Source organism: Polypterus senegalus, chromosome 12 (genome assembly GCF_016835505.1).
Source record: "Polypterus senegalus isolate Bchr_013 chromosome 12, ASM1683550v1, whole genome shotgun sequence".
In the NCBI taxonomy this organism is placed as follows: domain Eukaryota; kingdom Metazoa; phylum Chordata; class Cladistia; order Polypteriformes; family Polypteridae; genus Polypterus; species Polypterus senegalus.
The window spans coordinates 47,604,434-47,629,775 of NC_053165.1; the positions used below are offsets into that span (position 1 = coordinate 47,604,434).

Here is a 25,342-nt window from a genome sequence, read left to right on the forward strand (position 1 = left end):
AACCAAAAACACAGAATGGACGTGTTCGCCTGCATATTAGTGAAGCAGGGCAGTGAGGAGGGCCCCACCCAGCTCTCTACTCCTGACGTCACTGTTCTCCCTCCCCACAGCCCAATGAGTTTCTCGGATTCGCACTAATAAATAGGTACCGCAATCGATCTATGATTCTTAGCATGATGAGAAATTTCACAAAATCACCGGAATCTCGCCCCATCCTATATATCGGAATGTCTGACACCTTATATTCCAAATCGTAACCTCAGATCCTCAAATGAGTGTCTCCTTAGAATTCCAAGAACAAAACTTAAAAGAAGTGGTGAGGCGGCCTTCTGCTGTTATGCACCTAAAATCTGGAATAGCCTGCCAATAGGAATTCGCCAGGCTGATACAGTGGAGCAATTTAAAACACTGCTGAAAACACATTACTTTAACATGGCCTTTTTATAACTTCATTTTAATCGTATTTTAACTTAATCCTGATACTCTGTATGTTCAATTCATCATAACAACTATTCATGGTGGCTCTAAAATCGGTACTGACCCCTACTCTCTTTTCTGTTTCTTTTTCCGGTTTCTTTGTGGTGGTGGCCTGCGCCACCTCCACCTACTCAAAGCTTCATGATGCTCCAACAATGATGGACGGATTAAAAGGAAGAAGTCTACGTGACCATCATCATCATCAAGCCCTTCCGTGAGAATCCTAAATCCAAAGAGGACTGTTTCATTTATGTTAGGTAGAATGCCCAGAGGGGACTGGGCGGTCTCATGGTCTGGAATCCCTACAGATTTTATTTTTTCTCCAGCCGTCTGGAGTTTTTTTTTTGTTTTTTCTGTCCCCCCTGGCCATTGAACCTTACTCTTATTCGATGTTAATGTTGATTTATTTTTTATAATTATGTCTTTCATTTTTCTATTCTTTAATATGTAAAGCACTTTGAGCTACTGTTTGTATGAAAATGTGCTATATAAATAAATGTTGTTGTTGTTGTTGGAATGTTCAAACAAATTATAATTCTCTCATGAAAAGTAAGACAGCCATACAAGCGGGTTTAAAAAACTATAAGAAATTTCGCATTTGGACCACGAAATTTTTAAAACTGTTTCTTAGTGACATAGGCCAAGGATAGCCTACATTCCAAATTTCAAGTCCCAAGTCCTCATTGTTTGGGAGATTCCATGATGAGTGAGTCAGTGGTATTTGGCTTTTATTTATATATATACAGCCATATGAAAAAGTTTGGGAACTCCTCTCAACCTGCATAATAATTGACTCTACTTTCAACAAAAAAGATAACAGTGATATGTCTTTCATTTCCTAGGAACATCGGAGTACTGGGGTGTTTTCCGAACAAAGAGTTTTAGTGAAGCAGTATTTAGTTGTTTGGAATTAAATCAAATGTGAAAAACTGGCTGTGCAAAAATGTGGGTCCCCTTGTAATTTTGCTGATTTGAATGCCTGTCACAGCTCAATACTGATTACTTGCAACACCAAATTGGTTGAATTAGCTTCTTAAGCCTTGAACTTCATAGACAGGTGTGTCCAATCATGAGTGGTAAAAGGTATTTAAGGTGGTCAATTGCAAGTTGTGCTTCCCTTTGACTCTCCTCTGAAGAGTGACAGACAGCATGGGATCCTCAAAGCAACTCTCAAAAGATCTGAAAACAAAGATTGTTGAGTCTCATGGTTTAGGGGAAGGCTACAAAAAGCCACCTCAGAGGTTTAAACTGTCAGTTTCAACTGTAAGGAATGGAATCAGGAAATGGAAGGCCACAGGCACAGTTGCTGTTAAACGCAGCAGGTCTGGCAGGCTAAGAAAAATACAGGAGTGGCATATGTAAAAGGTTTTTGAGAATGGTTATAGACAACCCACAGATCACCTCCAAAGACCTGCAAGAACACCTTGCTGCAGATGGTGTATCTGTATATCTCTCTACAATTCAGTGCAATTTGCACAAAGAACATCTGTATGGCAGGGTGATGAGAAAGAAGCCCTTTCTGCACTGACGCAACAAACAGAGTCGCTTGTTGTATACAAATTTAGACAAGCCAGATTCATTTTGGAACAAATTGCTTTGGACTGATGAGACAAAAATTGAATTATTTGGTCATAACAAAAAGTGCTTTGCATGGCGGAAGAAGAACACCGCATTCCAAGAAAAACACCTGCTACCTACTGTCAAATTTGGTGGAGGTTCCATCAGGCTGTGGGGCTGTGTGGTTAGTTCAGGGACTGGGGCCCTTGTTAAAGTCAAGGGTCAGATGAATTCAACTCCATATCAACAAATTCTTCAGGATAATGTTCAAGCATCAGTCACAAAGTTGAAGTTACGCAGGGGTTGGATATTCCAACAAGACAATGACCCAAAACACAGTTCGAAATCTATAAAGGCATTCATGCAGAGGGAGAAGTACAATGTTCTGGAATGGCCATCACTGTCCCCTGACTTGAATATCATTGAAAATCTATGGGATGATTTGAAGCAGGCTGTCCATGCTCAGCAGACATCAAATTTAACTGAACTGGAGAGATTTTGTATGGAAGACTGGTCAAAAATACCTCCATCCAGAATTCAGACACTCGTCAAAGGCTATAGGAGGCGTCTAGAGGCTGTTATATTTGAAAAAGGAGGCTCAACTAAGTATTGATGTAATATCTCTGTTGGGGTGCCCAAATTTATGCACCTGTCTAACTTTGTTATGATGCGTATTGCATATTTTCTGTTAATCCAATAAACTTAATGTCAATGCTGAAATACTCCTGTTTCATAAGGCATGTTGTATATTAAAAGGAAGTTGCTACTTTTAAAGCTCAGCCAACGAGAAACAAAAAGCCAAAGAATTAAGAGGGGTTCCAAAATATATATATATATATATATAGTGAAAGCCTCAACACAGACAGGCATGGACTCCAAATGTACAAAACACTCACCATTTATTTACAGACCACACAACATCAACACAGTGCTCAAAAATCCCACACTCTACTCAGTCCTGTCCCTTTCTTCAGCTGCCTCCACTCCTCTCTCGTAAGCTCCGTCCTCTTCCACCTGACTCCAGCTCTCGAATGGAGTAAGGTGGCCCCTTTTATCATGCCCCGTATGTGCTCCAGGTGGTTGGTGATAGTCTTCCGGCAGCGCTTCTTAGTGTGGTGGAAGTGCTGCCCTTGCACCCAGCAGCACTCTGGGTGTGCACAGTTCCTGGTTCGGTAGCACTTCCTGGTGTGGAGGAAGTGCTGTTCTCCAGGGCTCTAGGACCATCCAGGCGACCCTGGTGGTGGCCACGGGTCCCCACAGGGTTGAGCTTCCCAGCTCCATTTCCGTGGCCCTGATGAAATCCAGGGTGGCTGCCCTCTTGCCCCCAGGGAAAGACAGTGCCCCTCTCACGGTCCGTCCTTCTTCCAGGCGTCCCAGTGGGACAGTATCCCTCTTTGTCTGCCACAATATTTATGTATATACTGTATGTTTCCAAAAGTCAAGATAATTTTTTGGTGTGAAAAAATTAAATGAATCAGTTTCTTAGGTAAAGCAACACATCACATTAGAAGTGTCTACTGAATCCAATTAGTAAATTATTGAATTGTACAGTCCTCATAATGTCTGAAGCGCTCCGAACTGTCAGAGACCTACAACTGTCCTGACCGCAGCTTGATACTTCTCCATATTTTTGCACTCTTTGATCTTTTAGGTTTTGCTCTGTCAGCGCACCAACGCAAATCCTTACGTTTCAGCACTGTAGCATCTAAACTTCTTCCTGTCTCAAGGTGGAAGTCCCCTGATGTAATCTCACTATAGGACTGGCTGTCCTACTTTTCCAGCCTGATCCATCTGGATTTTGTCTGCATCATGGATTCATGGAATATCCAACAAGTCCATATGTAATTGGGAATCAGCTGCTTGAGCAGTTAAATCTTTGATGTGCAGATTGGCATGGCTGTGGCTGTGGGTGAGGGGCACTTTGTGGATTTATTTCAAACTAGCCGTCCCCCGCGGCTCCACTGGCATAGCAGTGAAACAGGACAAACTTTAAAGATCAATAAACAAGCAGGTATCGCTAGCTAGGCGGAGGCAAGCTGCGCTCCAAAATGCATAGGTAGGCTGACTCGAACAGTGGCTGGCACGTCAGTGACTCCCTACTCCTGATGTCATGCTTCCTCCTCCCCTCGGCATGCAGCCTCTGTCTCGGATTTGTGCAAATATATCACTCCTGCAAGTGAACTATGATACTTCTTAGCACTATGAGAGAATTTGCAAAATCAACCAGAATGTTCAAGCAAATTCTAGAAAAAAACCTGATCTAAATCCGTTAAGTAGTTCTCTCGTTCATTCGCTACGTGGAGGTAAGATACGCCCCAAGGCTGGCATGTGACTAAGGAGGGCCCCTCCCCCTCCCCTCAGCCCGCTGCGTTTCTCTCGGATTCTCGCAAATAAATCGGTACCACAAGCAAACTATGATACATAGCGCGATGACAGAAGTCGCAAAATCAACTGGAATGTTCAAGCAAATTCTAGAAGAATAAAAAAGATTTAAACCCGTTAAGTAGTTCTCTCGTGAAAAGCGGACATACAGACAGACCGATGTTGGATTTTACATATATATTTTTTATATATATATACATGTTGATTGATTCTCTTTTTGAAATATTACTTTGTTAAATAAAATGAACAACTGATCACAAAAAATATGTGGATCAATACTCAATAACATTTTTGTCTTGAAATTTGGGCATATTTGTAAATTTAAATGCTTTTCATGTTTGGACCCCAGTACCACTTTGTTCTATTATAAAACACAAAAGCAGGTTGTTATTTTTTAAAATGAATAAAATATGTTTTACTTTAGACTGCAGTGTCATGTAGCAAATTACTAAGAATGATAAACTTTAAAGCAGTGTTTCTCAACCACTGGGTTGTGGGCTGCACCAGGTGGGTCGCGAGTTGCTATTACTTACAATGGGTCGTGGCTCTGATGATCTCGCGTTCGATTTACCAAGGGGCACCATCCACAAATCCCTCATGATTATGCTAAATTCACCAGTGGGGATCACCCACCTTGGTGGGTCACAAGGACACTTCCATGAGAAAAAGTGGGCCGTGACACCTAAAAGGCTGAGAAAGAAATCCATTGACATTTTGTGATGTTAAAAAAAGAAGTGGACTGCTTCATTCCAGATTCAGGGCAAAAATAACTTTTAAATGTCTGTGAACTTTAGTAAATGCTGTACAAAATACTTTGATGCTGCTGAATCCAAACGAAGGACAGCCAATGCTATTATCTAACGCAGAAGACAATTGAGAGAAAATGGATCACAATTAATAATAAATAGGTTACATCCACACGTGATGTTGCCAGCATAGGCACTGGCTCCCTGCAATCCTAAACTTGATTGAAAGGTTTAAAGGATGCTATGTTTTATTATTTATGAGGCTATGGAAGCTGTTGGGATAGGCACTGACCTTCCTGTAATCCTGAATCGCATTAAGTAGATTTGTGAAAGATGGATCGCTTTCTACAGCCTTTACTGGTAAACATGCTTACATGTTTCTCAGAAATCAGAGCAACATCTAGATTCATGAATTTTGACATTTTAAATTGGGTGGGTTGCCGTCACTAAACTGTCCCTTGTGTGTGCTCACCCTGTGACGGACGGACGTCTTGTCCAGGGGTTGTTCCTGCCTTGCTCCCTATGCTTGCTAGATTAGGCCTCAGCACCATCCCATGACCCACCCTGGGATTAAGAAGGCTAGAAAATGATATGACATTTGTAGACTTTTAAAACATGTAGTAGAGACAGCACAGGCCGTCTTTAGGTTCTGGCTACTCCATCATATTCAAAATGTCCACAATGATGAAAGTTTTTCTTGTAATGTTTGAACTAAGACTCACAGGTTTTCAACTAAAGTAACACCAATCCTGATACATGTCTCGTCACAATACTCATGAATAGCAACGGATAAGGGGAACAATGGCACTAAACAGCAGTGACTGACACATTTATTTTACTTTTGAATGCTGAAAATGAACACAAATGATTGACAGCTTTTAACAGATTGTCAGAAACGAAGAGAGATGATTAGCTGCCTTTATGTGAATGCTGGGAATGAATACAGATGATTGACGGCTTTTATCACAATGCAGGGATTGAACAGATATGACTGGTGTCACATCGCTGCATGTCAGAGGTGGAAATGATCACCTCCAGGGCAAGGATCTGCTGCCAAGCTCCCTAGTGAGGCACCTCCCTTTGGACGGCTGGCACGGCAAAGTGAAGCGGACTTTCAGGTAATCAGAGGGCTAACATGAGATGACAGTGATAGAAGTTTATATACAGATTTGATATTACTTCACCAAAATGCATTAGGGTCAGTTGATTTGGGGGAAACAATAACAACAACCAACAGAGAAAAATATATGGAAAAATTCAAGTGAAGGGCAAATTATGTCATGGGGAACACAGAGCGGGAAAAACAAAGTTAAAACACAAGAGCAGAGATTTAAACACACAAAAGAAAAGGACAAGGAGAGAGAGCCCTGAAAGAACGACAAGAGGCTGGAAAAACACAAGTGCCAGCAGGCTGAATGAGCTCAGGTTATGGCAGAACAATTGGCGTTGCATAGTAACAGTAAATAAGAGGCGGGGCAATGGAGACTTGGAAAGTGCCATTTTAATAGAAAGGGGGGAAACAATACATGTAAGTAGTTATTAGCTTTTGGGAATAAAATGATGACTGGTAGCTTTTTCAGGAATGGTAGGAATTAAAATGAAACGATCATTCGTTTGTACATCTCCGCTCTGGATAAGCAGATGTTAGGAATCTGATTTTTATTAATGTTAAAGATGTGTTTTCATTTTCTTTCTTTTGTTCAGCTTCTAATATCTCAGCGATGTTTACTGGGAAACGATATGTAGAGGCTCAAGTGTGAGCTGCAGTTCTAAACAAAGACATTCCCAGGGATCAGGGGTCCCCTTTTGGATTCAAAATATTTCACTTGTGAATTCACAAAGAGTTAAATAGGCAATTTTGTTTTTTTTTTTTTTTGGTTAAAAGATAGCCTTCTAGAAAACATGATTACTTTTAATGCCGAGACTGATTATTCAGCGCTGGTGGTAACTCATGTTAAGTGTATGTGCAAAGTGGTAACTATAGATCATTGATGATGTAGAGAGCATACATTTTCAAAAATAACATTATGGGCGTCACAAAGTGCCTAAAATCACTTTTGCAGCTTTTATACTAGGCAAGCTTTAAAAAGACTCTGCCTCTTAATCTTGTCTCGTAACAAAAAAACAGACATTAAAGGCAACAGAATGCAGGGTAACAAGTGGTAGGAACAGGGCTTGCGCTAGTACTTGCCACAAAGGTGGCGCAAATTATTGTCAAACTTAAGTCACAAGTGCCAGGCTTGTTCAGTGTGGATGATGTGGGCACAGACAATCCAAAACAAGCTATAGTGAACACACACTGAGGGAGCTCCACAAGTGGTGCTTTGATGGATGTATGTGTGTGTGTGTGTATGTGTGTCCTGCATTCACCATGGTGTTTATACTATTCATCAGTATTGTGCATGAACGCGTTCAAAAGAGCTTCTCACTGAACAAACTCATTTTTCTAAGAATGGTGAACTTAACGTAACGTATTTGCAAGTGAAGAACTTGAACGTGAGCTTGTTCAGTTTTATGTGCCATTCTGGATCTGGTTTAGGTCCAGATTAAACGTTTTTCCTTACCCTATAATATACGGGTGCAGGAGCTGAATCCAAATACGGTATTTGGATAAACACAAATAGTGAATTTTTACAAATATTTATTTTGTACAAATTTTTTGCCATTTATTTGCATTCGGAAAAAAATAACGTCAAATCAAATAGGCCCTGTTTGTGTCTGCCTGCTTGTGCTTACACTGACACGAGCTTGTGGTGAAGTTCCGCTTTTGCTTTTAGGAAAACGTTGTACTTTGCGAGGCCACTTTATATATTTTCCCCGTTGGACATGCAATATGTGACATGAATATTGACCAGTAACGTAATAGGTTAGTTCACCTTGTGACAGATAGGGGGCGCTGTCGCCCCCTTGAACCCTCAGACCAGATGCCAGACACCAGATAAAAGTCCAAGTTTTGGATTTATTACAATAATAAAGTGCACAAAGCACCCTCCACTCCACAAAACTCATAAACAATCACAAATAATAATCAATACAATAATCCTCCACCCCCAGACGCGTTGTCACCCTTCCTCACAATTCAGCTCAATGCTAGGCTCTCCCACAGTCCTTTTTATAGTTCTTGACCCAGAAGTGTTTCTGTTCTCACTGTCCATGTGACTGGCAACACTTCCGGGTTGGATGAAAACTGGTAGAAAAGCAGGTAGAAGGTCTGGAGTTGATTCCAAATGTGAAATTTACAATTAGAAGCTGTCACTGTGAATTCTAAATATGAGGTCCAAAAAGCTGTCCAGTGCATATAAAAACAGGCCATCATTAGACAGAGAAAACAAAACAAACCCATCCGAGAGATAGCAGAGACACCAGGAGTGGTCAGATCAACCTTTTGGTACATTCTAAAAGAGAAGGAATGCACTGGTGACCTCAGCAACACCAGAATGCCTGGACAACCACAGAAGACAACTGTGCTGGATGATCGCAACATTCTTTCCTTGATGAAGAAAAACCAATTCACGACATTTAATCAAACCAAGAACCCTCTTCACGAGGTAGGCCTATCATTGTGAAAAGTGTACAATCAAGAGAAGATTTCATCAAAGTAAATACAGAGGGTTTACCACAAGGTGCAAACCACTGGTAATCCTTAGGCATAGGAAAGACAGATTAGAACAGTCAAATTTTGGCACAGTTCTCTTAGGACAAAGGAAATTAAGATCATTATGTACCGGAATGATGGATAGAGAAGAATATGGAGAAGAGAAGGAACAGCTCATTATATGTGGCATATCATATCATCTGTGAAACATGGTGGTGGAGACAGTGTTATGGCATGGGCACATGTGACTACCATTGGAAGTTAGCCAGTGGTGTTTATTGATGATGTGACTGCTGACAGAAGTAGCAGGATGAATTCTGAAGTTTATAGAGCTATACTACCTACTCAGATTCATGCTGCAAAACTGATAGGATGATTCTTCACAGTACAGATGGACAATGAGCCAAAACATACTGTGACAGCCAAGGCAAAGACATGGAAGTCAGTCAACTGACCTCAAACTAATTGGCCATGCATTTCACTTGCTGAAGACAAAACTGATAGCAGAAAGATCAACGAGCAAGCAACACCTGAAGACAGCATCAGCATCAGTCGGGTGGAAGCCCAGCACTTGAAGATGGCCATGGGTTCCAGACTTTAGGCAGTCAATGGATTTTCAACTAAGTATTGAAAATGATCGCTGTATTTATAATTATGTTAGTTTGTCCAAATATTTCTGAGCTCCTGAAAATGGGGGGACCATGTATCAAAATGGCTGTCTTTTCTAAATGTTTTTGTTAAATAATAACCCTAACCCTAATCCAATGTTTTTGTTAAATGCCTTAAATTAAAACTCCAAGTCTACACTTCAACCACATCTTGATTGCTTCATTTCAAATCCATTGTGGTGGCACAACAAGCCTTATGGACTTATGGACCTGACTCTAACTGACAGTGTGCAGGACTCCTGAGAATGAACAGCTATGCCTTAAGGCTTCTGCATTACTGCTGTGACAGTATTGCTGGATGTGTTTACAGGATTAATTTTGGCAATTAACAGAGCCGATCAACAGGTCTTATCAGAAATCTGAGTATGAATAGCAATGATAGAAAGTATTTACAGGAATGTAAGAAATGAAGACAGCTTTTATGGGAATCCTAATGAGAACAGATGATTTGTAATTTAACTAAAATTTTGGGAATGAAAGGAGATGACATGAGGAACAGTCTTATGGCAATTGTGGGGATGTAAAGAGATGACTGGTCACCTTTAAAGGGATGCGAGTTATGAGTAAAGAGAATGTTTGTGAGTCTTTGGCAGGATTCTTTTTTAAATAATTAAAGAAAGAGTTCAGATCATAATGTCTGTGGCCTTTACTAAAATGCAAATATAAATGATACCGTAGGCTACATCCTGAAGGAAGCCACAGATAAAAAGCACTAATGATAATCCAAACTGATGTTCCTTATCAGAATGATGGGAGTTAAGGGACTGACAGCAGCTACAAAGACACGAGTGAATAAAGGCCTACCCAGGGTGCAATATTAATTTATAAAGATCATGAAATCTGAGTAAAAACAATGATTTTACATTTAACATCTCATAACTTGAAAATGTAAAAAAAAATATCTAAAGGAAAGAAGATCTGAGAGAAAATAACAATTGTACCTTTAAAATGTTGTCACTCGTAAAGTTAAAGGATGATAACAGCTATGCATTTTTCATTATACTATAAATGGGTATTCATGTGATCTTGCACAATTGAAAATGACGTTCTCTTTCTTTGTCTTTTCAGCAAGTCGGTGTCAGAACAAATACTAAATATCATGCAAGAGCAACTTTTTAATTTCCTTTGTGTTGCTTCAAAGACGATTTTCAATTTCACCAGCAGCAACAGCATTTTACGTCTCTAACGGCAGAAGTGAGTAATGACCCCGAATGTCTCGTCAAAGCAGAACAAATCTCATGCCATAGACTATGTGCTATCTGGTTGCTGTACAACAACATAAGTCACAATCTGGTTTCTTTTTTTTTCATTCAGAGGAAAACCTATGATTCAGAGAGACCCTGGGAAACGTAGTGGAGCTGATAAGTCAAAATGACATAAGACGGACACGGCGATCTTAAACGTGTGCTCTGATTACAGATAAGGCAAAGCCGCGTGTGCTCTACAGTGCTTCTCGGCCTTTGCACAGCCTGCTGTTTGGCTTCTTTTGCTTTCACTTGCCTCCATTAGTTTGTTTCCATGGTCCTGAGTTCTGACTGTTTCAGTGCTAACATGTGGAATGTGCTCAAGCACCACAAAGCTGGAAAATGGGGTCTTTCCATAAGTGATTGCTGCTGCCCATAAAACGGATAAACCAAAGCTTAGTATAACCAGCAAGGTGAACATCGGGTGACATTCAGAGGTATAATACACATGTACAGTATACCACATGTTGCCCATTGGGGGCATGACGGTCTCGTGGCCTCGGGACCCCTGCAGATTTTGTTTTTTATTCCAGCCCTCTGGAGTTTTTTTTTTCTGTCCTCCCAGCCATCGGACCTTACTTTATTCTTTGTTACTTAGTATTTCTTTCTTAATCTTGTAAAACTCCGTGAGCTACATCATTTTGTATGAAAACATGCTATAGAAATAAATGTTGTTGTTATAAATTTTATAATGTAAATTGTTTCCTTATATTCGATGCACATGGAATATTCTGTATAGTGGGAGTTGTGCTGTACAATATTTAGAATGATGTATAAAATACGTACGTACTACTGTAAATAAAGTAAGGAGACTGAAGTTAGCATTCTCAAACCAGCTTAGCCCAAATTAGAGCCCCAGGGAACTGTTGGGTGTAAGGCAAAACTAGTCTGTTACAGACACGTTAAAATTTGATCTTTATTTAAGCAGTGTCTTTAGATAAAGGTGATATGATAAAGCAGACATCTACAGAAGCCGAGAGAGGATGTGCAATATAATTATTTTTTTAAATTGTTTCCTCGAGATAATGGAATAATTTTATCGAGATCTCGATAAAAAAAAAATCTTGTTTTCTCAAAAATTATGAAATAATTGTATCTAACATTTAATGTTTAGCTTATTGAAGTCACATCCTGTTTGAAATGGCAAAAGAGCAGAACTGTACTGATCACAGAGTCACATTTTTGTTCAATTAAGGGCTGACGCAGGCTGAAATATGTTTATGGCTTAGTTTAGAAAATAATGTTAGTGTCCGTCATTTAAGAAGACGGTTAACAAGGCTTCAGCTATATAGGCGTCGCAATCTAAGCAACCCTGATGCCAGGAGCAAAGGTTAAGTTTCGTTTTCTCGAGATTGCGATAGAATTATTCCATTATCTCAAGAAAACAAATTTTCATTTTCTTGACATCCTGTTAAAATGATTCTGTTATCTCGAGAAAACAAAGTTTGTTTTCACAAGATCTCGATAAAATTAGCCTGTTATTTCGAGGAGACAACTTAAAAAAATAACGATATTGCATGTCCGATCTCGGTTTCTGTAGACATCATCTCACATTTGCGTTTTGTACTCCATTGTATAATGTACTGTACATCAGTGGTTCTCAACCTGTGGGGCGGGCCCCCCTAGGGCGGCGCGAAGATGTGAAAAAAAGAAAACAAGAATCAAAAATATGAAAAAAAACATCTGTTGAAACCAAAAGAAATTAACTTAAACTACATTCTGATACTAGAACAATAAATATAGAGTTAGATAAATGTTGATAAAAGTTAAGTAGGTTTAATAAAATATGCATCTACATTTCAAAAAAATGTTAGGGGGGCGCGATTAAAACTGATATGAAAACTCGGGTTGCAAATACTTAAAGGTTGAGAAATGCTGATGTACATAAATGTAAATGCAAATTTCACATGTGGAAAAGGTTAGTCCACCACTACATTTATCACAACCTCAAAGACCTCAAATTTGAATTAGGTGCGCCAGATTAGGTGTAAATGATTAGACCATCATTCGAAATAATCTGGGAGAAGCCATTTAGTTTGGTTTGCTCTTTGTTGGTGAAGTGTGTGTCATCAAAGTTGTTCTCTTTGGCCTGCAGAAAGGTTATGGATGCCTATAGGTCGGGGAAGGGATTTAAAATGAACTCAAAACAATTAGAAATCAGCCATTCCAGTGTCTAGAAGATCATTTTCAAGTGAAGAAAATTTCAAATAAATGAATCGTATCTCCTCAGCAAATTTAGCTCAAGGTCAGAACGCAAGATGTTGAAAGGAGTCTCTAAGAACCCCAGAATTTCATTGTGGGGTATACAGGTAGTTCTTGTCACTGTTGATGTCAAAGTGTACGAGTCTACCATCAGACAGAAGCTGCATATGTTACACCTAAATGGGAGGTGTGACAGGAAGAAACCTTTGCTGTCCAGAAAGAACATCAAGGCAAGATTAAAGTTTGTTCATAAACACCCAACAACAACAACATTTATTTCTATAGTACATTTTCATACAAATGATGTTGCTCAAAGTGCTTTACAAGACGAAAAAAGAAAAATATGAAAATAAAATTAACAAAGAATAAAGTAAGGGCAAATGGCCAGGGAGGACATAAAAAAACAACAAAAAAAAAAAAAACTCCAAAGCGCTAGAGAAAAAAAAAAAATTCAGGGGTCCCAAGGCCACAAGACCACCCAGTCCCCACTGAACGTTCTACCTGACATAAATGATCTCAGTCAGTTCTTATGGCTTTCAGGCTTCATGTGGAAAAATTAGATGATGATGGTCATGTGGACATCTGGCCTTCAATCCATTAATGTGGGGACTGTGTGGGCCTTGATCAGGTGGTGGTGGCGCAGATCAAGGCAAACATAGTACCAGAAGACATGTTTGTTGAAAACCAAAAACAGCATTTGACCAGAAGAAACGGATTCCAAGCCTGGTGGTGTGAATTTTACCATTTGGGGCTGCTTTGCTACATCAGGGCCTGGGCAGTTCACAATCATAAAATCCAGTTCTTCATTGAACCAGAGGGGGCTTGAAGATAATGTGAGACCATCTGTCAGAAGATTGAACCTCAGTTGAAAGTGGACCTTGGGACATGACAATAACTTAAAACATTTCAGAAAATCCACCAAGAATTGCTGAAAAGAAAGAAATGCAGGGATTTCTCCCAGTGGGTGTCGGAGACAGCAGATGGTTATAGGAAAAGTCTAATTGAGGGGGCAGTACCAGGTGTTAGAGCCAAAGGGGAGGGAGGGGGGAACTTGTTCTGCAGACAGAAATGGCAGATCTGTTCATTTATCATGGAATAAAGTCAATTTTTCATTGTTTATTTGTCAATTTCATCACTTTTATTAAAAGACACTGAAGATCAGATCTTGATATGTCCACATACATTCAAAAAGAAACTAACATTTTATGGGGTGTACTTAGTTTTTCACATGACTGTAGTGTGTGTAATTTATGATGGGCTGAATAGTTCAACTCTTACATTATATATGCTTCAATGTATGCGCTACGCAGAGGTATTTAAAAGGCTAATGCTTTATATTGAAACTTTTACACTCTATAAAGCATAATAGGATACACGTCACGCCTCCACTATAGCAAAAAGAATTACTAATTGATGTTCTGTAAATATTCGCATGTCATTATCTTTCAATGATGAGAATGAAAAATGAATTCCTTATTTTTGAACAATGACAGGTCCGATGGAAATCAGATTAAAAAGAACTTTCCAGCGCTGTTACCGAACTCCTCGGCTACAATGCAGTGTTTCTTAGGAGCCAACTGCATCTCCACATCATCTGAAGGTTCGGTTGGGATTTCATAAGGTATGGACTGCTAGTAATGGCTATGAAACAGCTCTCTGCGTCTTTACACTTGAGATTCTGTTCTGGAAAATAATACATCATATTGTGGCTCGTATGACAAGCAGCTTTGAAGGAAACTTTAATTGGTATTATTTATACCCCCCCCCCCCCACCATTTTCTCTGTTTTAGCTCTGAGAATGCTTATTATTATTGGATGAGTGAGGGTTGTGACTAAAATAAGGAATAATGTTTGCAAGGAAGATGGTCTAGTTATTCACTAAATTTAATTAGCTATCCATCCATTTTCAGCCCACTCATCATGGTGAGAGTGATAACAGAAGAATTTGTTTATTTTCAACTATCCAGCTATAGTTTTATCAAGCTGCCAGCAGGCAAAATACAACCCACTGCCAAATGCCCATGGTCCTGACCCATGACATGCGTAAGAGACTTTGGTATGGATCTGGAAAACACTGGGACAAGGCAGGATGTAATGGAAAGAGCAAAAGTTAGTAAACAGACTGGGACAAAGAATTTCATAAACCTGAAGGTAAACTAAAACCAGCAAAAAGTCAGAAACATGAAATGCCAGTTAATAAGACAAAGAGGATGATTTAAGCTTTCAAAAAACATAGATAAGCAAATAAAAGGGACAATGATCATCTTGTTAAGAAACACGCTCAGTTGTCACAGGGCTTCACATTTGTGATGTGCTGCATTCCTGTGTGTGCGATGTCAGAGCTGGTGCATACTAACTGAAGTCCTACTCTCCAAAACGGCCCTTGGCTTATAAAGACCACCACTTCTACAGTTAACAGGTAAACTGGGTATTCTTCAAGTCAAAGTTATTTTTGCACAATCATGGTATATATTAATTTGCCACATAAAATTGTGTTCTAAAGTGAAGTGTTGTTTTATTCATTTGAAAAATGTCTGTTCTTGCAGCTTACAATGGAGCTGAAGGGTAAACGGGTCCATATGTGAATGAAAAAGCCTTAAAACTTAATAAATATGTCCACTTTGAAGCAGCAAAGGTTTCAAACCAAGAAAACATTCCTTCTGTATTTATGAGGTATCCCTATGTTAATAAAAGAAAACTAGAAATCATTATTTTATCACAGATTCTTGGAACTATTTCCCTTGAGGTAAGAATACTTTTCCTGTTTGCTTATCTGCTCAGAGCTAATGCTGTGGGTGAAGATTAGGCTTAAATAAGGAATCTGAATGATTTGATAATGTGCATATTTAATACTTTAAAAAACAAAGCTTTTACAGTTTCTATCGACTTCCTTGTGGTAATTATGATACCTCAAAGTTGTGGCTTGTAGTGCATAATTTATATATGGATACTTGAATGGAAGACCTACCGAAAGTAGACCTTTGAATTTGTATTGCTGTTTTTTTCCCAGGGGAGAACTAATTGCAGCAAAAGAGGAAAAGAAAATGCTTTTCTGATCACCAATTATTGCAGTCAATTGCAATTCCAAACATATTTTGAAAAAAAAAAAAATATATATATATATATATGTATGTGTGTGTATATATATATATATATATATATATATATATATATATATATTGTGAAGTATAGCGGCCTGGACACACACAGGCGGACACCGTTTGATCCATCACACCACGTTTATTCACAATATTTACAACAGTGCACCGCCACCAACCCCCCAGTTCCCCAAAGTCTAGGCTCTCACTAGCCACTGTCTTTTAAACACAACACACTCGGGCCTCTCCTCGCCTCCACTGCCACGACCTCGTCCTCCTCCTCCTCACCCGACTCCAGCCTTGATTGCAGGGCGGCAGCTCCTTAAATAGGTGGCTGATTGGTGACCACACCCAGCCACCTGCCACAATATATATATATATACACTCAGCAAAAAAAGAAACGTCCCTTTTTCCAGGACTGTGTATTTCAACAATAATGTTTTAAAAATCCAAATAACTTTACAGATCTTCATTGTAAAGGTTTAAACAATGTTTTCCATGCATGTTCAATTAACCATAATCAATTAATTAACATGCACCTGTGGAATGGTCGTTAAGACCTTAACAGCTTACAGAAAGTAGGCATTTAAGGTCACAGTTCTAAAAACGCAGGACACTAAAGAGACTTGTCTACCGACTGTGAAAAACACCCAAAGAAAGATGCCCAGGGTCCCTGCTCATCTGCGTGAACGTGCATTAGGCATGCTGCAGGGAGGTATGAGGACTGCTGATGTGGCGAGGGCAATAAATTGCCATGTCCGCACTGTGAGACGCCTAAGACAGCGCTACCGGGAGACAGGAAGGACAGCTGATCATCCTCGCAGTGGAAGAGCCCGGATCTCAATCCCATTGAGCATGTCTGGGACCTGTTGGATCGCAGGGTGAGGGCTAGGGCCATTCCCCCCAGAAATGTCCAGGAACTTGCAGGTGCCTTGGTGGACGAGTGGGGTAACATCTCACAGCAAGAACTGACAAATCTGGTCCAGTCCATGAGGAGGAGATGCACTGCAGTACTTCAAGCAGCTGGTGGCCACACCAGATACTGACTGGTACTTTTGATTTTGAGCCCCCCTTCATTCAGGGACACATTGTGAAACATTTTTAGTTTATGTCTTATGGTGTTGACTCTTTTAGTGTTCATACAAATATTTACACATTAAGTTTACTGAAAGTAAAAACAGTTGAAAGTCAGAGGACGTTTCTTTTTTTGCTGAGTATATATATATATATACAGTATATGTAACAGTGCTACCGCAGTAAGAACTCTATTTCCCAGCAGCCCCAAAGAGGATTGCCCTCTTTGGATGACTGAAGCGGGAGCAGGGACTGCTGGGGACGAGAAAGGCCAGTGGGGAAGTTGAAAAGTGGGGCGGTGGAGCAATGAGACAGCTCTGTTTTTGTGTAACCTGTCTGATGTGTCTACTGAAAAGTCACTTGTGCCCAGGATCATTTCCCGTTAGGATGAATGGACTGTCTTGTGCTAGCCTGTCGTGTGTATAGTGGTGGATTAGTCATCGTGCGTCTTCAAAAAGAGTGTTCCCTCCCTAAATTCTTACCCCTCGTCGCTCAGGTCTACCAGTAGCACTGTTTCATTCATTTTTTATGGAAGCTGTTCCCAGGATTGTCATCTTTACACCAAACCATTTCATACACTTTTGCCGCACTGGACTGTATAAGGGAATTGTCGTATTTATTGTCGTGGTTTATTGCTGTGTTAAAATGGTATCGCCATAGGGGAAGGGGAGGTTTGTCTGATTGTTGTTGGTTGTATTGAATTTTCCATTTAGTATATTAGTTTTCCATTTGTTTGTTTTGTGCCCCTGCTTGTGGGTATGCAGGTCGAGCCAAGACTGGGTGCTTTCCTGGAATCTATCTATCTATCTATCTATCTATCTAAAGAAACCAAAACATCATCTTTTCTTTCGTCTAATTACTTTTCATCAGCTTTGTGATATTTTCTTTGCCAAACCTAAAAGGAAAACTGAAAAATATACAAACTACAAATGGACAAACTCCATATTAAAAAGTTTTTAAACACAGGATTTTTGAGAAGCATTCCATGTTTTAAAGGTTATAATACCTACTTCAAATGCAATAATGGTTGATGAGTGTCTATGATATTGTGATTTGTGCTTTGCTTTATTTTTTCTTCTGCTGACTTATTCTCCGGAGAAAAAGTACATTATTTGCTCAACATGCTTCATAAATCAGTTAGTTTTCAGACACACTTGACTGATTTTATGTTTATGGGAAATTGGAGCCCATAACGTCAGTCACAGGCTCAAACTGTGGACCTTATTCTTGCCATTTCTATGGCTGAAACATCCGATGCAGTATTCCAAGAAAAGCTACCAGCTAGAAGGTGAATTCAAATGGAAAGGCCTTATTTTGAGATAATACACAATAGAAAAGAAAGCTAGTTAGTCAATAGGCTCTGAGACTGACCCCTGAATAACCAACCCACCAGGCAGAACTTTTACTGTCCTGCAATGCACTTAACAAAAGGACCCTACAATTTGAAACACACTTATGGAGTCCTATACTACAATCGTGGACAATAGGCCAGCTCCTTGTAGGACTTGCTTATTTTTTCATTTTAATACATCTGTGATTCAGGCTAAGGTTTAAAATGAATGGGTGAATATTTCAGTTCAGGGATGTGTAAGAATTAACCAGACTCATCTCATGAATTTCAGCTATGTCAGCTTAAATTCCTTTGCAGCCATCCTTATAATATGGAAAATAAAGCCTGGGTTCGATTTAAAAATATTCATGAGTGCTGCAGGAATTTTCTTGGTTTTACTGGTAAATTTTAATTAGTCATCCAAGAACACAAGTAAAGTCATATGCTTTAATTTGGGCCATATTCATCAAAGTTCACTTTTGTTAGAAGGTACTTACAGTTATTGGCGTTAAGTCAATGAGTTTCATGGAGGCATTGCAAATCCTACTCCAGACAAAACACTTTGCATCATGATATCATACACCTGAAGCTTCTGAACAGGGAATGCTCCCTTTCTTGAAATTACAATTGACAGTGCTGGGACTTTATAACTGCATTCAATGCACAATGGAGTTCATCAGGCATCACTATTATAATCTCATGAAGATACAAACATATCATTGAAATTCATGCAGGGAAAATGGTAACATTCAGGAGGCAGAGGGGTGGAAGTGATTGGGGCGGCTATGTCTGAATAACTTTATTGTATAGGTCTGAAAAGCACACACCTTCAAGGCCCTTGACCCATGCAGATAACAACGTCACTAACTGAGAGTCCTGATCACAGTCAAATTTCTTTTAACCTCTCATTCTCTTCTGCCTGACTTTGCAGCCACTGCACCACTAAGCTCTGCATGGCCATAAAATGGCCTTGTCCAAGTGGTGATATTTGTCCTACCTATCTTATTGTAACGCCAGTCTGGTTCCACCTATCCAAGACTGGGACCATGTGCTACCCCTTAGTGACCCACTGGACCCATGTCAGATTAATGCTTGTCTCTGGGTCTTTCTGATTCTCTAGTTTGGCCTTTAAAGACCTCTTTATAGGTTTACAGCCTCTACTGACCCTTGTCTGTTCCTGTTTACCCACAATAGTTCATAGAGATGAACTCTGGGTGCCAGTACAAATTGCTAAGTGGCCAAGTAATTCTCCTATGATGTGTCACCCTGGTGGCATTTCCACTTATGAGGGAACTCCATAGCTAATCCTTCACATTATTATGCATAACTCTACTATATTTATCCATCCAGATCCAGAGCCTATTCGATCAGAATCAGGCCAAAGAGAAGAAGCAGCCTTGAATAGAGTTTCAATCAATCAATCAGAGGGATCAATCATTCTGGTTATTATTTATATATATGCAGTACCTGTAAAAAAGTTTTTATATTCTAGAAGTTTTCACATTTTATTGTTATACAGTAGATTCAGAAAGCATTCAAATCCCTTCACTTTTTACATATTTTGCTATGTTGCCACCATATGCTAAAATCATTTAAATTCACTTCTTCCCTCATCAAGTAATACTCAAATACCCAGAACAAAGCAAAAACAGGATTTTGCAAATGTATTAAAATTTAAAAAAAAATCTGAAATATCCTTTTGAGACGAGTATTCACACTCTTTACTCATTTCACAGCTGAAACACCGTTGGCAGCGATTATGGCATGGTGTCTTCTTGAGTATGAGGCCATACGTTTTGCTCACCAGGATTGTGGGATTTTCTGCCATTCTTCTCTTAAGATCCTCTCAGGTTCTGTTATTTTGGATAGAAACCATCAGAGGACAACTAATTGTAGGTCTTTCCAGAAAAGTTCGATTAGGTTCAAGTCTGGGATCTGGATAGGCCACTCAAGGACATTTCCAGAGTTGTCCCTAAGTCACTCCTGTGTTGTCTTTGCTTTGTCTTGTTGGGAGGTGAACCTTCAGCTCCAGAGCATTATGGGTATCTCTGCACTTTTCCTCTGTTGATCTTTCCCTCATTCCTGGCAAGTCTCTCTTGAAAAAACATGATGCTGCCCCTACCATACTTCACTGTTGAAATGGTATTGCACAAGTGATGAGCAGTGCCCGGTTTCCTCTGGACATAATGCAAATCTTGGGTAAATCAGACCAGAGAATCTTATTTCTCACAGTCTGGGAGTCCTTTAGGTGCCTTTTTACAAACTCCAAGTGGGCTTCAATGGGTCTTTTACTGAGAAGAGGCTTCCATCTGTCCACTCTGCCATAAAACCGATATTGTTGAAGTGTTGCAGTGGTGGAGGTTCTTCTGGAAGTTTCACACAGGAGCTTAGCCAGAGTGACTGTCAGGTTTTTAGTCTCCTCTACTGTTTTTGCTTCAACATTAAAGAATCCTTTTTCTGCAGATCAGTGTCCAAAAAACCCAAATTACATCCACTGTGGCTCAGTGTTTTTTAACAATAAATTGTGAAAACTTCCAAGAGGGTGAATGTTTTTTATATGCACTATAAAAACTAAACATATACTCAGAATTATGCCATGCAGGCATAATATATATCCAAGATTTTGTTAAGTGAATAAATATAAGGGAGAAATAATACAAAGGGAGAACACAAAAGTAGCAAATGAACAGGAAAATGAGAAACCTTCTGGACACAGTCTGTGTGGAGTATCCCAGTTATAACATTTAAGCGTCTTTACCACATTGAAATTCTCTGCTGTTTTTGACTACAATAATTCTGTGTACTAATTTAGTCTGTTTAGTCTGTCGATCTTTTCTTAAATGATTTAACTTCCAGCAGTACTGTAATTTTCTTTTAACCTGTCGTTTTATTACTTTGCAGTTTTGAATGGTCTATAATGCACCTGGCAGTAGAAGGTGCCATAAGATAGGGTCCTTACACTGTAGTCACAGTGCCTTGTAGTCAGCCGGGCCTGTCCTGAAGCGTACTCAACTGATGTGTTGTATTGCACTGTCATTACAATGTAATTAAGGTGCCATTCTTTGAAATGTTTTGGAAATTCTGAGCTCATTCTATTATTCTGAAATGATAAAATCTGGAACATTGAGCTGTCACCATGGAGACAGCATATTCTTTTTCAACAATCCTTTCCTATTTAGTGTTTATTTCTCCTTTTCCAAAAATGCACTGAAAGAAATTCAATGTGGCACTCGTCCATCTCCTTCTGCGCAGCCTTCTGAAGACCATCCAAGCACTGCTGAAAATAACTGGCTGGCATGACTTAATGCATTAGCTGAATTAGCTGAAGTGCGAGTAGTGATGACATGTAAATATTGAACATGACATCACACTAGGCAAGGGAATCACACACAAACATATCCACTGACTCAACTGGACAGCAGACATCGTGCAATGTCAGGACACTACTACACAGCTACGACAAAGAAGGACCACCAAAGACCCCTAGTGTTTCTCTTTATGAGTAATTCTTTTTCTTTGATCTACTTACCGTAGTAGCAGCAAAATCTGTAAAAGCAGAATAGAGATAAAATAATGTTTTAGTGTCTGACACATACACACAGAATTGTATCAGTTTGTTTTGATAAGTGGCACTTGGCTTTGTTCTGCAAAAAAATAATACAGAAATAACTATTTTGACATTCTTATTTCATTTTTATGATTGTGTCCACTTCTGCCACCTCACTGTAAACAAACAGGCTTTACAAAAGTGCACTTAGCTACCCAAAGAACCTTTGCTCACTATAAGCGTCTGTAAGGATAATTGCGATTGCTTATTATTATTTAGAAATCAGAATGTGCCAGGGGCTTTTCCAACCCCCTTGACCTTTCCACATCAAAGTAGGCTCTGCATGGTCCAGCAATATATTCACCATAGGAGTGAACTTCTTATGTTTCTCTAGTATAGGTGAATTTTAAATACATTAGGGGGACCCATAAATACAAAAACGATAGTAGGGAGCAGTTTGAGGAGACCCCGGAGAGATGGAAATATGCTCTAGAGAGGAGAGGAATGAAGGTCAGAAGGCACAAGACAGAATACATGTGTGTAAATGAGAGGGAGGTCAGTGGGATGGTGAGGATGAGGGGAGTAGAGTTGGCGAAGGTGGAGGAGTTTAAATTCTTGGGATCAACAGTACAGAGTAACTAGCCATGTGCACCCAACTACGTTGCGCGTGTTAAAGTTGTCTGTGAAGGGCTCCCTGTTTAAACGCGGCTGCCAGTCGTGAACTGGGCCCTTCGTCTCACAGCATTATGATTTTTTATAAGGGAAAGAAAATTACAAAAGAAAACCCTTGGACATTGATTCAATAGGAACGGCCTACTCGGAATCACTGTCTGAATGATAATTATGTGGTGGTGTAGGAGCATTTCTGCTTCTGTCTGTTCACAGTCCGTCTTGTTTTCACAGCGCTGTCGTTTCCTCTCACAATCTCTTCTCAACCTTTCTCCAATCTCGCAGGTTGCTTTGTGGCAATCCAAAGAGTAAGGCAATATACACGGAGCAATGGTTATTAAAGGGGGACATTCATAGGTATCCAGGCTCTTTAAAGTATAAATAGGGATCACTTCACTGACATGTGAGCAAGCCACGGTACAACTGTGAAAACGTGCAGCACTCGCCGGCTACAACGTAACAATAATTTCCGGAACGTGCTGTTACATTGTCATTCATTTTACCCACTGTCTTTCTTTCATTCATATGTTACGTAGGCACGTACCTTTTATCTTCGGCAATCTCATTCTCTAACCAGGCCTCAGGAGCTAACCAGTGTAACACTGTCCACCACCCCTTTCGTTATTCCGGCACATTGTTGACATCTGTGAGTAACAACAACGTACTAAACTGGAAGGTGGTCTACGCATGCGTGGAATTCGCGGACAAACAAAGATCAAGATCTAAATGAAGATCTCTTTAGTTAATTTAAAGCACAACAATTTGTTTAGTTTGAATGTCTGTGTTTTGAGGTGTGACTGGAGTACTACAGTCTTCAGTAGTATAAGCCTGGAGGAGATTCTTAATGCAATGCCTATGTTTTAGCTGTCTCTCTACTGCCATCTAGTGCTGCTTCTTCTAATTCATTCACGGACAAACAAAGATCAAGATCCAAATGAAGATTATACTGTATATGGAGATGGGGAGTGTGGAAGAGAAATGAAAAAAAGAGAGCAGGCAGGGTGGAATGGGTGGGGAAGAGTATCAGGAGTGATTTGTGACAGACGGTATCAGCAAGAGTGAAAGGGAAGGTCTACAGGATGGTAGTGAGACTGGCTATGTTATATGGGTTGGAGACGGTGGCACCGACCAGAAAACAGGAGACAGAGCTGGAGGTGGTAAAGTTAAAGATGTTAAGCGTGTCGAGGATGCAAAGGATTAGAAATGAGGACATTAGAGGGTCAGCTCAGGTTGGACGGTTGGGAGACAAAGTCAGAGAGGCGAGATTGCGTTGGTTTGGACCCGTGCAGAGGCATATTGGGAGAAGGATGGTAAGAGCTGCCAGCGAGGAAATGAGGAAGGCCTAAGAGAAGGTTTATGGATGTGGTAAGAGAGGACATGCAGGTGATGGGTTACAGAACAAGATGACGAGGACAGGAAAATATGGAACAAAATGATCCGCTATGGCAACCCCTAATGAGAGCAGCCGAAAGAAGAAGAAGATTAAGAAAAAACCTTTCTTATTAGGTTACTTTTAATAAAATTAGAAAATTGTGGAAAAATTGTTTTGCTGGAAAGTCCCACGATTTTTGTGTCAACCAATAGCATGCTGTCTGATGGAGCCAGTGCTGTAGGAAGGGTTACCAGGGGTGAAGAAGTCCATTCACAATCTCTGCCCTTTTGTTTCTTTTATGCATTCTTCTGTGCTCTGTAAGACATCAGACAGACGAGCTTCTCTTCTGCTTGTGATGTCCAAAACACCCATGTTCCTTATTCTTCATCACTGTTATATGCATTGTACTTCTGGATGAGCAGTCTTTAGTTTTTACCTCTCATGCACACAAACCGGTCGCTATGACTAAAGACAAAATGAAACCTGTTTGATGCTGTTGGGGTGAGTTGTGGACTAGATGGAGTGAGTCACTGGGAATGTCACATTATGCAACTGGCTTCATAGGAGTGTGCCACCGGCTGCCTTTGACTCACTAAAATTATGTAAATAAAGGCTACAACTGAAAATAGTAGTGGAATAGATGCCTAATCTGACATAGCCTTAAGTTTAATTTCTTGTTCATGAGCTGTAATGTTACCTCTTTTATCTTATCTCTGTTTGTACCTCGCAATTTGATCAATGTTTCTAAGCTCAGGATTCCAACCTTCTGTTAATGTGCCTGAAGTATGTCCATGGTTGCTCCTACATTAATAATTTCATCAATAACTATTGACTTGTTTCCTTGTTTTGACTATAGCTCCTCACACAGTGGTTACCCGCACTAATAGTCAGATACAACCTTAAATGTAAAAGGCTTTTGTATCTTCAAACAAGCATAAAACTCCAAAAACTTTAAAAAGCATGGTTAACTGCAGAAGAGAGATAAAGTCGTCAATGGCCAGATAACCCCTCTAGTAGAGCACACTACTGCGGTTTAAATGCAGGGGAAGAGAATTGTCCCCCCCTCCACCACCTGAGGAATTTCCCTTTTTTCTTGGGCTGAAGGCTCTTCTAAGAAGCTCAGCTAACTTAGCTGGGTTTTACCTTTTTTGGTAATTAAAATGCCTATCTAAGATGGATTCCCTACTTGATCTTGACTCATTCCACCCCCTCACAATTGAGAACATTTAAATATTAAGTAGTTCAATGCAAAGGGCCATCTTAACAGCACAAATTCATTGTAGGTTTGATAGGACAAGACATGATTTGATTAAAGACCACTCCTTGCTACATTTCTGCTGGGTTTCATTTTTTTTCTTTCCTTTTTGCTTGGATGGCTTTC

At 39.8% G+C, this 25,342-nt stretch overlaps 1 protein-coding gene across 2 annotated transcripts in view; it reads right to left on the bottom strand.

Annotated features, from left to right (window-relative positions):
• Positions 1 to 25,342, bottom strand: part of lhfpl4a (LHFPL tetraspan subfamily member 4a) — a 428,890-nt gene that overhangs the window by 21,987 nt on the left and 381,561 nt on the right. The window contains exon 3 of one of the 2 annotated variants that reach the window (XM_039771100.1): positions 21,903 to 21,919. The exons of the other annotated variant lie outside the window; for it this stretch is intronic. Coding sequence (XP_039627034.1) covers positions 21,903 to 21,919 — 17 coding nt within the window. The remainder of the gene's footprint in view (positions 1 to 21,902; positions 21,920 to 25,342) is intronic. 2 annotated transcript variants of the gene reach the window in all.